The sequence below is a fragment of the Phytophthora ramorum genome, assembly GCF_020800215.1.
Source record: "Phytophthora ramorum isolate Pr-102 chromosome Unknown Phyram_PR-102_s0001, whole genome shotgun sequence".
Lineage (NCBI taxonomy): Eukaryota > Oomycota > Peronosporomycetes > Peronosporales > Peronosporaceae > Phytophthora > Phytophthora ramorum.
Genome location: NW_027150647.1, coordinates 4,668,441 through 4,685,148, shown reverse-complemented (window position 1 = coordinate 4,685,148; position 16,708 = coordinate 4,668,441). Strand labels below are relative to the sequence as shown.

Here is a 16,708-nt window from a genome sequence, read left to right as displayed (position 1 = left end):
AGAAGGCATGGACGAGCTGGCGAAAAGCTCTGACACAACATACGAACCGTTAACTAAACATAAAAGAATTATAGCATGTACGCTAACAAAGTGAACCATATCACTATTGAGATCCCGTATTGCATGGTTCAGCAACTGCTTTTCTATACCAAACTAGCATTTGAAAGACTAAACATAGGATCCTGCATTCGTCACTAGGACGGTTGCTAGCGCGCCCCGATGACACGCTCGGTATAGACCATGGGCGTTTGTATTGTACTGCCCCAGTCAGACACAATCTCTTGGTTATCTAGCGTGGACCAGTTGCGGGACGTGGATCTGTATATACGACCAAATCCGCTCAAGGAGTCGCAAACTGAAAGGACTGAATGCTTGCGTTTGTGTGTAAATTCCTTCCAGATTTACCTGCCCCATAATAATCACACCATAACATCAGTCAGTAGTACCACTGATACAGTAGGTTGACATACATATCTATAGTAAGCATGTAACCACGTACCAAATGAATAAGCTATCTATAGACAGTTTGACTGAGTCATGTATCTGGACATGAATTCAATCACACGTACCTTAACTCGTCTCCTTCGTATTCGCTCGACGCTGACTCCAGTCAGGACCAACACTTCTCTTGTACCCGTAATTGAAGACAAGCTCCTCGCCCACCGCAATATCGCGGAGTGTCCAAATGGTGATGTGGTGTACACCACATACACTAACCACCTTGGCCGTGCAATTTGGAGACTCGCTGTCGTGGTTGATAAACTTGCTCTTGTTGCCGCTGCGCAGCGCGTCCAGCACCGCATCCTCGTTCAAATCGAACAAGTAGCTCATTTCTGCATGGTCATAAATCAGACCACGACGCTCAGCCTCGTCCTGAGACAGCATGGCACCTGTGTACTCGTACACAAACTCATTCGCCGAAATCGCTTCGCGTGCGTACATGCCGTAGCCGTGGATCGACGAAAAGCTCCTGGCGAGTCGAACGTGTTTGCTACGGATCACATTCACATTGCCACAAGGCGACTTCGCGCACCTGCCGTCGGTAACGGCCGCAACTACAGCCACCTCGCTAGCCCCGCACGATGAGCACACATCCGGGTCACACTCGCGCAACGCCGCGAAGCACGGGCAATTATTGGTCCGGCATTCGCCACGGCGACACGTACATCCTTCAAACCTGCATCGTCATAGAAAAGCACAGAATACACAAAGTCAGCCAACCAATCCATTCGTCAAGGACAGGACCATCCAGTGGTTTGGTGGGAGCATCCCCACTGTAATTGGTTTCCAACTAGATGACCACGATGCCACCGATTGCTGCACGCACCTATTCGGGCAGTCTCGAGAGCAAGCGCACGCCTTCTCGCACATGTGGTCGCGCTTCATGCAGGAGCATCCCGTCGAGTCGCACATGCCCTCATGCATGCACGGCTTGTACTCGTGGTTCTCGGTACCTCGATCCTGTAGTCGCTGGTTGCGAGTCCTCTGCAGCAACTCGTGGTTGCTCCCTCCAGACCGCCGCCCGTGCTTCCAGTTGCGCATCCGGCGCCCCGACCTTGCAGCACCGTCCGCCGCTCCATGCTCATCGTTGGTCTGCTCACGAATCAGTTCGTGCAGCTCAATACAGGAAACCGAGCCGACGACGGCTGCCAGCAAGCACGAGTTGTCGCCCATCGTCTCCCGCAGCTTCCGGGTCACACCCAACTCGGCTGCTGATACTGGCATGCGCTGCTTCGAGCTGCCAACATCCTCGCCACGCTTCCAGCAATGCTCGCTGCACGCACTATCCGTCGATAGGAACGAGTGCATCTTCGCCGCCATCAGCGATAGGTGCGATGCATCGATATATTCTGATGGATCAGCGAGCAGCTTCCGCTGCCGCCGTTGCTGGTGGGACGCGCTGCCATCGTCGCCCATTATGCCGCTTGCCGCTTGTGTCGATGCGCCTGTTTCACGTCCCGCACTGCTTCGCGCACTTGCTGCAGCATGCGCAAGTCCCAGGCCCCCACTCTCTTCGCCGCGCAAGTGAAACACGTCGTCGTCCGACGAATCCGACATATCAGCATCTTCGGCGAAAACGTCACCAGGAGCAACACGCAGTGGTAATTGGCTGTGAGGGTACACCGGATCCACGCGCCTGGTCGGCAAAGGATGGTCACCACCGTGCTCGTGGCAAGCGTATCTGTAGCACATCCGACAGAAGGAGCCGCAGTACACGTCTGCCAGCTCAGCATAGCTGCTTGTCGCGCGCAAACCCAGCACCGCCATTCCAGCCGTCGCGCCGTCCACGAGGTTGTCCACAAGGCTTGACTCGAGGTTGCGGATTGGCGGTTGCAAACGCTGGCGCAGGGATCTCGCGCGACTGGCATTCGACAACGACGACTGCCCCATCAACTTGATGATGGTCGCCACGTCCGATCCAGCCTCGCTTTCTTCATCCAGGCTCAGCTCCTCCACCCGCTCGAGTCGGTCCCCCGCACGTTGACGTGAGTCATGCAACTTCTTTAGTTCACTGTACGCCGTGTACGCCTGAGAGAATTCGAGTTCACTCTTCAGCGCATGAAATACCTGCTCCGAGTCACCAAGTGAGCCAACCACCAGCCGTAGCACGCACTCCACCACCTCTTCGTCGGCCACATCGCCCATCCGCAGCCCGTACTTCTTTGCCACTTCGCCCACACCACTCGTCCCGTTCGGCCTTGTAGTGGCCGTGTATCGTAGGATCGGATCGTCTTCGACGCGATAGTTGGCACGCAACCCGATGCTAGTTGTGTACTTTCGCAGTGGCCGGATCTCCTCGACGCGATTGACCTGTATCAGCGACGACACAGATTTCTCTCGCACAAACCCGTCGCCACGACCAATCTGAAATGAGACGGTTCCGGCACTCAGGTGCTGTACGGTCTTGAGCTGCCGCACGACGTGCTTCTCCACGGCGGAGCGAGGCAGTCGATGTGACACCACTACAACAGGATCGGAGCAAGTACATATCAAAGTTAACAAGCTAGCTCTTGAGGGAGAAGCAGTCAGCGTCTTCACATATCCGTACCCTTCTGGCCGCAGCTCCTCTGGTCTCTCAACGCTGCTTGGTATTTCGAGATCTTCTGGCGAGCCTCTGCCAATATCGCTCGCACCTTTCTTCGATGGCAGCGACGAATAATGGGGAGTTGCTCTGTCACTAGAACGCTCACTGCGCGAGTAACCTCAATCTGCGGCTTGGCAGCCTCGCTCGGAAACATGGACGAGATACACGTGGTCGGCTTGCCGAAGTTTTCCAGGATCGAGCACTGACGTGCCAGTGTATCCGAATCATCTGTACCGACAATCGCAACAGTACACCCAGTTAGTGAATCACCAAGACAGTATAAAAGGCTGCACAGACCCCCACTGAATAAGTGACTGCATCGAGTGGCAGCTCTGCCATACCATAGAACGTGAGCGGGTGATTACAATCTGACTCAAACGGCACACTGCACCCGCGCAACGAGAGAATGTTCAACGGAGCCTCATCGATATAAATGCCGCGATACGACGTGGGGTGAAACAGCATATCACTGGACACGGCGCTGCGGGTCCCCTCGACAGCGACCGGACATTTTACTCTGGTCATGATTTGATCATGGGGGTCGCCATTCTCCTCTGCATCTTCGGAGTGACCAACGCTGTTCACGTCGGAGTGGTCGTCTACGTCAATCACATCACGACATGTCTTCTGTTTCTGATCAGCAACTCTCGGGGGACGAGATGGGGTTTGCGTCTGCTTGCGCTGCCATCGGATCCAAGCTAGCTCCCGCTCCTGAGCTTGTATGTCGTTGAGCGCCACACTATCCGTGTTAAAATAAGTCAACACTCGGCGCTTCTTTCTCGGTGATGGCGACGGTGGCGGGGAAACTGCAGACGCCGGAGACGGCGAGGTGGTCCTGCGTTTGCCCGATGGCTTGGCGCTGGCGGAAACTGTTTTGCGGCAACGATAACGCCCAAACGCGTCGGTCTCTCCTTCGCGGGCACGACTCGCTGTCTGCGATGCAGCAGACGGTGTCGTCGCGGATTTTCGTGCTGGCACTGTTCTCGGTGATGAGGCAGGTGAGGACGACGCTGAAGACGACGAAATCGATAATGGCGCATCCTTCGTCGCCGTAGCTGAAGCCGTCGACGCGGAGTTTCGAGGCCGTTTGCCGTTCGACGCAGATTTCGTGTTCTTTGCCTTCACCGGTGCTCGCGCTTGCTTGATCCCGCCATTAGACTCTCGGCGCATTTGAGGCACCACCCGTTTGCGTTTGCCTCCATGCGCTGGCACTCCCGCCTTGCTCGCTCGATTGTCTGCGTGCGATGCCCACTGCACACGACCTGACGCCTCGGTGCGTTTAGCATGTTGGTCCGAAAACGAAAGTGGACGTGGCGCACTCTTCCCCAACGCACGATCATTCAGCACCAGCCGCTTCTTTCCGTCCTTCGCGGGCGTCAGTGTCCGCGACCCACCGTCAGACGACGCCACCGAAGACTCGGACGACGATTGCGAGCAGCCGCTGTCAGAAGAATCGGACGAGCTGGAGGAGGAAGACATCAAGTCCACCACGTCCACCGGTTGTCGGCTCTTCGTACGTTGTGTCTCCAAGTCCCGCTGCCTGTTCACTCCATTGCGCCAAGCCAGCCTATCTGCAGTGACGTTAGCAGGGCGTCGAGTCGCCTGCGTTCGAGACAAACTTGAGCTCGAACTTGAACTGGAATCGGAGCTCGAACTGGAGCTGGGCCTACCGGATGACCGAGGAGTCTCGATAAAGCGATGTACCTCCCTGTCCTGGCGCCTGTGAGCACTGGGCGTCATTCGAGTCTTCTCTGCTGGCCGTGGCCGCCTCCTGATCTTGGATTTGGGCAGCAGCGGAGGCGCTGGCGTCTTCTTCTTGGGTTCGCTCTTTTTCCTGCTCTCTGTGGACCCTAAGGCGGCGGCCATCGCCAACGCTGCCTCCACTGCGTCCGCGTAGCCGACGGACTGCGCGGGGGTCGTCGACGCAGACGTCTCGCTCTCCGACGACGCGTCGCTGCTGTCGCTCAGCACGATCACGTCCATGATTGTGGACTTGGAACACCGAATGGTGAAAACGATTGGCCGAAAGTCAAGATGAGACGGCACTAATCTGGCAAAACACGGCATCATCTGATACCAACGTGCAGGCTTAGTTGTGTTCCCTTTCAGTTTGGAGTTGTTTCATTATAGCCCTGCTTACTTGTTCGATGACTGAATAGCTGGTGCTTGGCAGGCGCATTTCACTCGTTGACTTCACTTGCCGCCCCAACTAGCTACACCCACAAAACACGAAAGCACAAGTACGAGTGAAAGATATAATGGGGACACAGCTTGAATGACAAGGATAACAGATAATTCCTAAGAGAACAGCGTACAAAACTCGCAAATTGCACAAATGAGCGCTATTGGGGAAAACAATAGGAAGTGGATGAACTCAAGTGCACAACGATTCGCGCAGATAATGGTTTCGGGAGCTCAGAATTTTCTCAGCCTCCAAGACTACCGCCGCTCAATACCATGCTCTCCCCCAGAGTTCATTTTGGGATTATTCCTGAGTGCGTAGGCGGCATCTTTGTCGAACGAATGTTCAGCATCAGCATAATGAACAGCGTTGTGGGGGAAATATGCAGCCATGCCATCAGCTTTACCAAAGCCGTGGCGGTACTGCACCTCACCACCTCGGTACACAACCAGATCTCCTCCTTTGTGCAGACTCGGCAACTGAACCACCAACGTTGCCACCATTCCATCTTCTTTCTCCGTGTCTTGGTGCTTCAGGAAGTGACCTCCTTCTTCGTAGACCAGAAGCTTGTACAACACACATCGCATCGACACGCCCTCGTAGCCCAGTCGATGAGCCATAGTATCTGTCAGGGACTTCATGCCGCTGTGCCACGTCGGGTTCTCGAGCTTCACTTGATCAGGATTTAGTTGCCAACTCTTGCGTACCTTCTCGTCCATCTTGGTGTCGAGATTGTGTCCGAAGAGAGATTTCTCGCACTTTGCGATCTACTTCATCGCGTATTCTTCAGTTAATGGGACTGGAATCTCCCCCAAGGTGTTGGCAGCTAGACCTGGCACGGCAGGCAAGGCGCTTGCCAGCCCTCCAAAGGTGAGCTCGCCTGCATCATCTTCGGCTTTGCCAAGAATCTTGTTGATCTGCATACACGCAGCCCCTAATGGAGTTGGGACGTCTTCCACCTTGCCTTTTCCACCAAATGGCCAGTTGCCTCTGATAGGACTCAGCTCCTCTCCCTCGTCTGAGGCGGACATGCTCACGTCGCTGTCGCTGTCGCTTGTCGTTCATACTACGCGTGGACGATGACACTTTCTTCTCACCAGCACAATTTCGCAATGAGAAAACTTTCTCGATGCATATACCACCAGGTCTATAACTTTCAATCGACCATCGAGTAGCATTCATCAAGAGTGGACGTGTGTGTCTTCGTCGTGGGTGCTCAGGAGCTCGTGTTGCGTGTGTCTGTGGATCCACCCGCGCTTGTGGAGTACCTCGTTATGGTTATCCAGCACACTTCAAGCGCATTGAGGACGATTCCACAGGACCGTGTGCAGCTATTTCTTGCGCACCAGAACGGAGAATGGTTTGATGCCTACTCCGACGCGGTAAAAGCGCTGATGCTCGGCAGAAAACCCGACGCCATATGCTTGACAGCTCTGTCTCCCAACGCCGAAGTGGGTGGCTATTTCGCTTCCCTGGGCCAACCAACAAGTGTCCACGTACTTGTCCGCGTTAGCGAATTGCCGTCCGCGCTAGGAAAACACCCTCGCGATGACGAGGAAATGGCTAGGGGGTACTGTAACGTATGGGGCCGATACTATGGCGTAAGGGCGCCGAAACGTAGGTACTGAGACCATAAGCTATAATACCCACTTCAGTGAACGTTTCTTGCCGCCGTACTGTATTTGAATGGGTAAACGCTCTCGCTACGTACGTACGCCGGTTTCCCACGCTCTTCGTCGAAAGCGGGGTCGATATGCGCTTTACAGCACGCTGAGGTTGCTGTGGGGATCAGTCTTCCAGGTTGATCCACGCCATCCAAAGACTTGTTCTCCTGTCTCCACTAAGTATTCTTAATAATAGCCGAGCCGTGTCCGGCAGGGCCCCTGCGGCGTTTCCTTTCGGTTCGCTGACAATTTCTTCCTCTCTTTGTCCGTTTCTAATATATATATATTTTTAAATATATTAATATTTTAAAATACTAATGTTAAAAATGCAAGTCAGTTTTAGCGAAATCGAAATTCGTGTGTGTATTCCAAGTAAAGGCAACATGTATAGCAAAGGTGCATCAACGCAAGCTATTTAGCGCTTCTGGTGGTTGACAAACCGCAGAGCTAGAAGCCCCAAAACGCGGAAGACCACGATGAAGACCAGAACGATCCCAAAGTTGCGCCAGATATCGTCGTGCTTCAGGTTGAACACGGTCTCGACGTACTCCTTCACGGTGATGTGGTCGATGGTCACTGGCGTGTTCGTCACAGGCTGACAGCCAAGTTGCGACCCAACGCCCGTGTACTGCTGCGTGTCGTCGTCCCACACGGGCATATTGTCGCAGTCGGCGAACACCAAGGCACCCATGATTCCGATCGTGTACCGGTGCGGAGTGATGTTGTACAACCATTTGTAGCCGCTGGGGATCTCGGTCGCCGGTGGATTGAAGCCCATGAACAGGATGCACATGGAACTGACGAGCAAACCGATAACATCCGCCACCTCGAGGTTCGGCATCGCGTAGACGAAGAGCTGCCCCATGTACGTCTGCATGAGCATGAAGAGCGACAAGTTGATCCAGTACAGGACGGCGGTGCCGAACCCCGTGAAGCCCACCATCGGGTAGAACACCACCGTGAAGATCAAACCGCCCACGAAGCTGTACGGAATTTCAGCGACAGTGGAGCCGAGGAAGTACCACAAGGCGTTGTAGCTCTGCGAGGCGCGCTCACGGTAGAAGGAGGCCCTATCGCCCGAAGCAATGGGCAGTACACTGCTGAAGGAGACAAGACCGTTGAAGAGGGACGTTGTGAAGACCATACCCACGCCGCTGTTGAGACCCTGGTAGCTTGTGTACTCCGAGTCGACAAACACCAGTCCGAACAGGAGACTCAGGATCGATGCGATCACAAACCGAGTGATGTTGTACGAGGGCGTGCGCCAGTACATGCGCAAAAACCGCATTACCAGGAACTGAGCCTGAGTCCACGATGAAGAAGCACGTTTCCGACCAAACTTCATCTCGGGGACATCAGGCGACGGGAATGACACTCCTTCCTTCATCAAGTTTGTATCCAGCATGCGCTTCTCCTCACTCTCGATAAAATACTCCACGAAGTCAACATTGTTGCCCGAGGCATTGCCAACACCGGCACCGATGCACTCGAGCATCCAAGTGGCCGGGTTGTAGCCCTCCAGAAGCTCCGGCGTGCCAGGGATAGCTGCAAAGTAGTCGATCAAGTGCTGACACTTGTTGCCCAATTCGCCAAAGAAAACCGTCTCGCCGCCACGCTTCAGCAACAACAAACTGTCGAACAGCAGAAACACCTCCGTCGACGGCTGGTGAATCGTACACACAATAGTCCGCCCGCTGTCAGCCACTTTGCGAACGCCATCCATGATCATCTTCGCTGATCGAGCATCCAGCCCACTCGTTGGTTCATCCAGAAACAGCACGCTCGGTTGCGCTGCAAGCTCAACGCCAATCGTCAAGCGCTTCATTTGCTCTACTGAGCTGCCGCGGATGATCTGGTCCGCGATGTCGTGCATGTCCAGCAAGTCCAGACACTCGCTCACCGAGTCGTATTTCTTGCTTGCAGACAGGCTGCTGTCTTGGCGAAGGAACGAGCTGAAAGTCAGAGCTTCTCGGAACGTGGCCGCCTCCGAGTGGATGTCCATTTGCTCGCAGTACCCCGTACACCGACGAATTGCAAGGTCTGTTGCTTCATATCCGTTGAGCAGAATCTTGCCCTTGATGGCGCCTTCCGTCTTCCTGCCGGCGATCACGTCCATCAGCGTCGTCTTTCCAGCACCAGAGGAACCCATGAGCGCAGTGATCGACCCTGGTAACGCAAAGCCGCTGATGCCTTTGAGCAAGTCGAGCGATTCGTTGGGGTTGGATGGCGAACGAAAAGAGTACCACAAGTCCTGGAAGGCGATTGTCACTGGGGCGAAGCTCTTGTCTTTCGTCTTGACATTGAGGATGGTCGTGTCGTTGACAAAGTCGACTCCGGCTGGTTGAGTCTTCGGCGTCGCGAGCAGCGCATAGCTGCCTTCTTCATCCAAGGCGCCCTTCCTCGAGCGTATGATGTGCTCTGGACTTTCGTACCGCTTGTACTCGAGTGCAACGAAGCTGAGACCCATGAAGACCAAGTACGCAGCGACCATGAATATGGCGCCGGTCGCGATCCAGTACTTCTCCGATGGAACGTCATAGAGCGAAAGGGAGTACTCGCCCATGTTCATGCCAAACTGCGCGCAGTAGTCGACACCTTCATGGACGCACACGTCGAACGAAGACGAGCGATACTGGTTCACTGCGAGTGCGCGCAGGGCCCACGAGATCGGGTCGGCCCAGTACAGCCAAATGAAGTAGTCCGGGATTTGAGCCTTCGAGACGACAAAGCCGGCAAACAGGATGAAGAAGACGATCGACACCATGGCAGTCGGCTTGGAGATGTGGATGTCGGGTGCAATCGCTGTGATGAAGAAGAACCAGGCCGCAAACGCCATGTTCGTCAGGATCAGCAGAGCCATGAAGATGAGGAAGTTTTCGGCAGAGCTCACGAAGCCGCAGAGCCAATAGATCAACGTGCCAAACACCACACTCTCGCCGACTGCTAGCGGGAGCTGGGCGACCGAACACGACAGCACGTACGCCGACGTGCGATAGAAGCTGGCACCGCGTTGCTTGTAGAAAATATCGCGAGCGGCCATGAACGTGGGGATCAAAGACGTCTGTCCGACCGCCAAGAAGAGAATGCACTGGAAGAGGACTCCCAGCATCACTTGCGCGTTGGTTGGATCAATGTCCCAGAACATGGAGGAATTGAGAAGACCCATTACGGTAATCATGACAGCGCGAGAGATCAAAAACTCCTTCTCTCGGATCGTTAGCATCGCCTGCCTGCGCATCAGCGTCGCAGTGCTGTCCCAAAACGACTGCTGGAATTCCGGCATCGTGTCTATGTCCTCCGCTTTGTTGGTCACCAGCTCCTGGTCATGAGGTTCCTCCAGCGTACGGATCATGTTCTGGTAGATCCTCGACTGCCGGAAAATCGTTCCGAACTCAGTCGCTAGACGTGGAAACGTGTTCATCCCAATGGGCAACCCACGCTCGTACTGGCGCTGCTGCTTCGTGCCGAGGTCCAGCAGGAAGTCAGCCAAGTCTCTTCCAGGCGGACGAACGAATCCCATGGACGAGAAGTAGTTTTCCACCTCCTGACGCGGGCCGTGGTACATCACCTCGCCCTCGTTCAGAATCATGACATCGTCAAACAGGTTGAACACTTCCGGGGCCGGTTGGAGCAGTGCAATCACGACGGTCTTCTTCATCTTCGTGGCCACACTGCGCTGGGTGCTGATGATGTCGAAGGTTGCCGCACTGTCCAAGCCAGTACTGATCTCGTCCATGAACGCCACGGTTTTCATACCGAACTCCATCTCGCCGGTCGTGACTCGTTTGCGCTCTCCTCCCGAGACACCGCGATGCATCACATCTCCGACGATGGTGTCGTGGCAGTTTTCGAGACCGAGTTGACGGACCACAACGTCTGGATAGTGATCAGACAAAGCGTTTGCCACGTCCAGAGCAGCTTTGTTTTGCTCGATGGTTCCCTTTGAGAACCGCTGCTCGCCTTCGTGGATCAGCTTCCTGCCCGAAAACTCGTGCGCGAATCCGAGCGTCTCCTTGACCGTCAGCAACGGAAAATGCTTGTCGCGTTGCGGCACGTACGACGCCAATTGAGGCAGTCGTTTGGAAACGGCTCCAAGCTCCTCGCCGTTGTAGGTCACGGCACCTTCCACCGTGACGTTCTTGTCCATGGGGAAGCGGCCGCTAAGGATCTGCATCAACGATGACTTGCCCGATCCAGGCTGTCCGAGAACCAGCGTGATGGTACCTGGCTTGAAGACGCCGCTGGTACTCTTGAGAATCTCCTTGCGCACGACGTTCTCCTTGGACGAGCATTTCGTGACTATCTTCTTGACCGAATTCCACAGCGTTGGAAGCTCGTGTTTGTCTTCGTCCTCATCCGCCACGACGATATCTGCCGAAACAGACAAATTGCTGAAGCGCACTTCCATCTGCGGCAGCGAACGCCCCATTGCAGCCTCAAAACTCGTTGCGACGTGGTCGTGGAGTGCTTGAGGACCGTGGGCCATGAGAGCATCCGGCGACTCGAGGCCAGGCTTTTTATCGGTCAGCGGCATGATGTTGGGAGCCTAATGCAGAACTTGTTTTGTGAATGTTGATGTTGAGCTCACGAAGAAAATTGTTGAATGCCATAGAGGGTTCCTTTCTTGCGTGGTGTTGCCTGTACAGGTTTCGCTGGAGGATTTGCGTAAACGACTGATGGGATTGTTACAGCTGAAGGTGGCCAATGACGCGTTTGTACTGCAGTTTTGTGGTCGTTTTGATTACAGACAATCCTCTCGGTCGTGATATCCTGAGTAGTGATACCCTCCACGGAGAGATATGGGGAGGGCTCCCGATGACCGTCACCATACAAGCACGAGTCAAATATACCTCTACCCTCTAGTTACTGGTTTGTGATACAAAACACGTCATTATCACTATTCAAAGGTGCTTAACTATTGCTAAGGTCCATTTGGTGCAGGACGTCCGAAGAAGTCGAGCATCGACTTTTGCTGCTTGTGGCCTTGTCTACACGCAAGCTCCTCTCTAAATACTCGCTGCATCGTTCGAAGCCCGATAACGTCCCTTGAACGGACCCCCATCGCACCGGCGGTAACGAAAAGTTGTGCTATCCATTGAAGACGCTCCTTCAGCTCCTCTGTGGACAGGTTTTCGGGCGTTGGATAGGTTGAAGAAGTGCTTTCTTCTTCTTCGTCCTCGATACCGCCATCACCGACATCTTGACCGCACCCATTCTCGCGCTCTGAAGACTCGACCCGGCAGAAATCTTCGTCCGTTGGTTCATCCGCGAGGATGTTCTCGTCCGGTGGGTTCAGCAGCTCTTCAACCGACATCGGATTCGAGGGGTGGAGACGCGTCAGCATCTCTGCCAGCTCGTTCACGATGTCATCCTCCACGCCCGGCTCGGCGTACTCGCACGTGTAGTAGTCAAGCAAGCCAGTCTTCTTCCAGCAGTTACTGAAGACGCTGGGAAGCAGGGCGTTCCAGCTCTCGATGCTCCACAGTACTGCCTGCTGTACGTCGACGCTGTAGAGCTGTTAAGTTCAAATGTACCAATTTTACGGCACATTTCTGCCTTGTAATAACTCCAGCGAGTGATAATGTGGTGGTTCCCGACGCTATCACAAAGGAGAGGATTGTCTGTATTTCGAAATACATCTGAGTAATCCACTCAGGTGCTTGTTACGAAATAATCAAAACTACGATTACGCAAAACTTGGTTTGTTGTCGCGACGGAATGAGTGTACAAAATGGCACAGAGGCCTTTACGTGTGAGCTGACAACTGGTTCGTAGCAAAGCCAAGCATTAACGGCAGAGCGCTGGCTGATGTTCTTTAACGACTGGGTTTTGACAAGCTTGTAGCATTGAACCTGTCCCACCAGAAAACACACTTATCTTTGGAAATGTGTGGATAATGAAACGAGAAATCCGCTAACTGGTCAATCCACTTATTTTCCTTGCTGGTGGCTGCTCTAGGTTGGCATATAAACTCCGAGCGTGGCAAGACAGATCGGATTTTTTCCGCTCGTGCCATCGCTATCTTTAATTCTAAGTGCAAGGAAATAACGCAAACGTCTCCCTGGGATCGCTCGTGAGCAGCAATCACTTTGGGAAAGCAGTAGGCTTTTACTAAACGGAAGCAAAAGATATGTTGATAAGTTTAACTATCAAATCGCCTGTTTCTTTGTTGACGTGTACGCTCATTCTACCTCGGTCGTGGATGCTTGAACAAGTTGCTGCTCCACGCACCGCCTTGTGGTATCGCCCCAGCACACAGAGCTCTCTTTCATTTCTAGCTCAGGATTCTGGAGTATGTTCGTGTCGCTGCGGTGGATTTGCAAGCACGTCCAACGCGTAACCACTACGTCAGATCGTCTCGTGGAATCACGATCAGCTTCTTTCGTCTCACCGGAAAGAGATCGAGCCGTGATAATCGAAGTTGTGTCTCCCCGCACACGTTTGCCAGTTTGGTACGGATGCAACTCATCAAAGTCTACATAATTAGCAGCTATAATTCCGTAGGCATCGTGCTCACTGCCTGCTCCGTCGTGGAATCTCGGGAACACAACAGTATTTGACTCCACGATTGATCCAGAGGAGACAGCCGAAGCAAGTCGAATCTGAGCAAACTCGGAGCTCTCGAAGTCGCTGTCTTCGCGAACGGAAAGACTACCGAAAACCTCAGAGAGAACGATCTCGGCATTCAGGATGGAGTTCAGGATAGCGTCGAACACTTCGACGACCCGAACTCCGTGGATGGGTAGAATCTCAAACCTCACAACGGAGTAGTCTCCATCAGGGGCGTCGAAGCGTTCTTCCTGGCAATATGTCGACGCAAGATCAAGCCCGTGACTTCTTGCTGCGAGATAGCGTTCTCCATAGTCCAGCTTGCGGTCTTTGAGTGCTATCAAGGTTTTGTAGCGCTCTGCTTGGTCAATTCCAAGGCGAATCACACTTTGTCCGGGTTGGATAAAGCCTAAACTTCGTTGCTACAACAACAACAACAAACTGGTTAAGTTAGTGCCCGCTATCGATACACGCCAACATATGAATCTTACCACGTGACTCGCAAATGCTGCTTGCGTTTGGGCGAAAGGCAGATGCTGTTCTTGAACGAACTCGTGCAGTACCACGTTTTCTAGCTGACTGCGTCGAGTGGCTTTGTCGATCTCACCTTCATTCACTAGCACTAGGAGCTTGAGTGAGTCCAGTTCGCTTTGCAGTTGTTCCGCCTGCTCTTCCAAGTTTCGCTTGCGCTCTTTGCGAACCGCGTACGCAGTTGTTGCCCGCTTCGTCTGTGTTTTCTTCGATCGGGTCTTGTTGCGTTGCGCCATTCCAGTCGTGTGGGCAGTACGAGATGAAATGAAAAGTGAGGGCCCCAAACGTAAACCTTTCGCTAATCGTCGTAATCAAAATCAATGGTTATGCAAGAGGAATATCGTCATCAGATTATTTGTCTACTGCTGCAGCTCGCGACGACGTTGGATGCTTTGGGTCGTACATGCCAGTCTTGCCCAATCGTTGCTGGATGCACGTCTTCATGGTATCGCCGAAAGAAACTGTGCTTTCCTGTAGCTCGCGCAGTGCATCAGCCGAAAGGTCCATCTTGTTGCGTCGAATTTTAGAGCACGTCCAGCGCGTGGCCACGACCACGAGCTCTTTCTCGTTTGAATTATCCTTCGACTTGTTAGGACTGTTACTGCCCGAGCTTTGGGACGACGGAATCGGCTGCATGAACGAGCGGATCATGAACACGGTCGTCGTGTCTCTCCGTACGCGTTCTTCCGGCTTGTAGGGATAAAGTTCGTCCGAATCGACAAAGTCCGACACGATTAGTCCGCAGTTCCCCTCACCATCATCGGTACCCTCGAGGAACTCGGCGAACATGACCGTGTTCGACTCCACCACCGTCCCCAGCGAGGTCGACGTCACCAGACGCATCTGAGAGAGATCTCTCTGGTCGGAATCGTTGTTTTCGCGGATGGTAATGCTGCCAAAGAGCTCTGAAATGATGATCTCAGCGTTCTGCGCGATGTCAATGAACGCATCAAACACATCTCGAGCTCTGGCGCCATGCACTGCCCTGTTCTCGAAGAGTACGATACAGTAATCTTCTCCTGGACCGTTGTTCCGCTCTTCCTGAGAGTAGGAAGATCTCGGGTCCAGTCCTCGGCCCCGAGCAGTGATGAAGCGCTTGGCCTCCTGCAACTTCCGGTCTTTCAGTGCTACCAGTGTGTTATGACGCTCTGCTCGGTCGGTCCCAAGTCGAATGATAGTCTGCGCTGGGTGCAGTGTATCAATGTTTTGTTGCTGCAAAAGGCGACAACTCCAGCGTTAGAACAGTCTAAAACATCATAAAAGCAGCAACAAACTCTTCTTACCAAGTGGGTAGCAAGCATGGCCTGCATCTTGGCGAACTCTACGTGCTGTTCCTGGATAAACTCTTGCAGCACCGAGTTGCCCGCTGCTGCGCGTTCATTGGACTTGGCCGCTTCCCCCTTCTCCACCAGCACCTGGTACTTGAGTCCGTCGAGTTGTTTCTGCAGTCTCTCCACTTGAGTCTTGAGTTCCACCTTCTGTTCTCTGCGAATATCGTACGTGGTCTTGCGCTTCTTCTCTGCAGTTGGTTTCGCCTGAGCGTTGCGCTTCCGACTCGCCTCTTGAGGCTCGGACTGGTCCTGTCGACCTCCACTGGTGTCTGCGGACAGTTCCAAGCGGTGGACGCTGGTCTCCCACGCCGAAGGACCAGGAGGGGAGGCCATGATGTTCAGTGGCCTATCGATGAGACGTTAAAATTAATTAACAGATGCAGACGGCGCAAGAATAGGGATTGCGTTCAGGATTGGCACCTCCGCCAGTTCAGGGAATGAACATGGTCTGGTATCGTGACATTTGATGAGCACTTTAGATGCCGAGTTGGCAATGGACTCACATTGCTTCACGATTGCAAGCCCGAAAAAATACACACTGCATTGAGGGCATCGCTGCACCAAAGGTCTTCTTTGGACGAGGTGAACAATCAGATCTCTGTTGACCACGTCAGGGTATCGTAACCACGTGAAGGACTTCCTCACCTGAGGTGAGGCGAGTCACTTCACGTTATCGCGGATGACATCCTAGACTTTTATCTGGTTTGACAAAGAAGCATGGCCAACCCAACGGCATCTCAAAGTACACGGTCGAGTGAGCCTCTACATGCGACGTCGAGCGTAGAGCTACTCAATCAAAGCAGTGAACAGGCTCCTTTCAAGCGGGTGAAGAAGTCGGTTGAGACGAGGAAGAAGCAGCAGGGGCCATCCAAGAAGTATCGAACGACGTACGATATCCGCAAGCAGCAGAAGAGCGACCTCGTGGCGAAGGTGGCGAGGCTGCAGAGAGAAGTGAACTTGCTCAAGCACCGACTGCTCATCGAACAGGGCGAAGCCTACATGACAATTCAGCGCACGGAAGTTGCCAATTCTGTGTTGCGAGAATGCATACAGGACCAGCACGTGACGATTGCTGGTATGCAAGCCATGCTCGTCACTCACATGGTAAATACTTGCGCTGTGTGGTTCATGCAATAGAGCTGACGTTTTGTCACCTTTTCAGCAGCAAAGCCACTCGACATCTCAGACGACACAAACCGTTAGGCTGGGAACCGACCGCGCTGAGCACCGTGACACTCTGGTGGCGATGAAAAACCGCAGAGCAACGGCTCGTCACAGTTTGGGGCCAAGACTTTGATACGAGCTCCGTATTCTCTATTGCATTGATAAACCTATATCTTCAGCCAAAGAGGTCGTGGTCGGGACA

General features: G+C 53.6%; 4 protein-coding genes across 4 annotated transcripts; 1 reads left to right on the top strand and 3 right to left on the bottom strand.

The window, feature by feature from the left end:
* Window positions 1-570: 570 nt before the first annotated feature.
* On the bottom strand, window positions 571-5,068 carry KRP23_1193 (Histone-lysine N-methyltransferase EZH1; the record flags this gene model as incomplete). The annotated part of the gene is made up of 5 exons (XM_067882355.1): window positions 571-1,177; window positions 1,328-2,963; window positions 3,050-3,313; window positions 3,427-4,656; window positions 4,756-5,068. The coding sequence occupies 5 exons, from the start codon at window positions 5,066-5,068 to the stop codon at window positions 571-573; spliced, it is 4,050 nt and encodes a 1,349-aa protein (XP_067751761.1).
* Window positions 5,069-13,113: 8,045 nt separating this feature from the next.
* KRP23_1192 (uncharacterized protein) lies at window positions 13,114-14,247 on the bottom strand (the record flags this gene model as incomplete). Its single annotated transcript, XM_067882344.1, has 2 exons — window positions 13,114-13,902; window positions 13,972-14,247. 2 exons carry the CDS (start codon window positions 14,245-14,247, stop codon window positions 13,114-13,116), a joined length of 1,065 nt encoding a protein of 354 aa, XP_067751760.1.
* Window positions 14,248-14,362: 115 nt separating this feature from the next.
* KRP23_1191 (uncharacterized protein) lies at window positions 14,363-15,675 on the bottom strand (the record flags this gene model as incomplete). Its single annotated transcript, XM_067882332.1, has 2 exons — window positions 14,363-15,223; window positions 15,295-15,675. 2 exons carry the CDS (start codon window positions 15,673-15,675, stop codon window positions 14,363-14,365), a joined length of 1,242 nt encoding a protein of 413 aa, XP_067751759.1.
* A 384-nt stretch (window positions 15,676-16,059) lies between these two features.
* Window positions 16,060-16,545, top strand: KRP23_1190 (uncharacterized protein; the record flags this gene model as incomplete). Its single annotated transcript, XM_067882321.1, has 2 exons — window positions 16,060-16,417; window positions 16,505-16,545. The coding sequence occupies 2 exons, from the start codon at window positions 16,060-16,062 to the stop codon at window positions 16,543-16,545; spliced, it is 399 nt and encodes a 132-aa protein (XP_067751758.1).
* Between the last annotated feature and the right edge of the window lie 163 nt (window positions 16,546-16,708).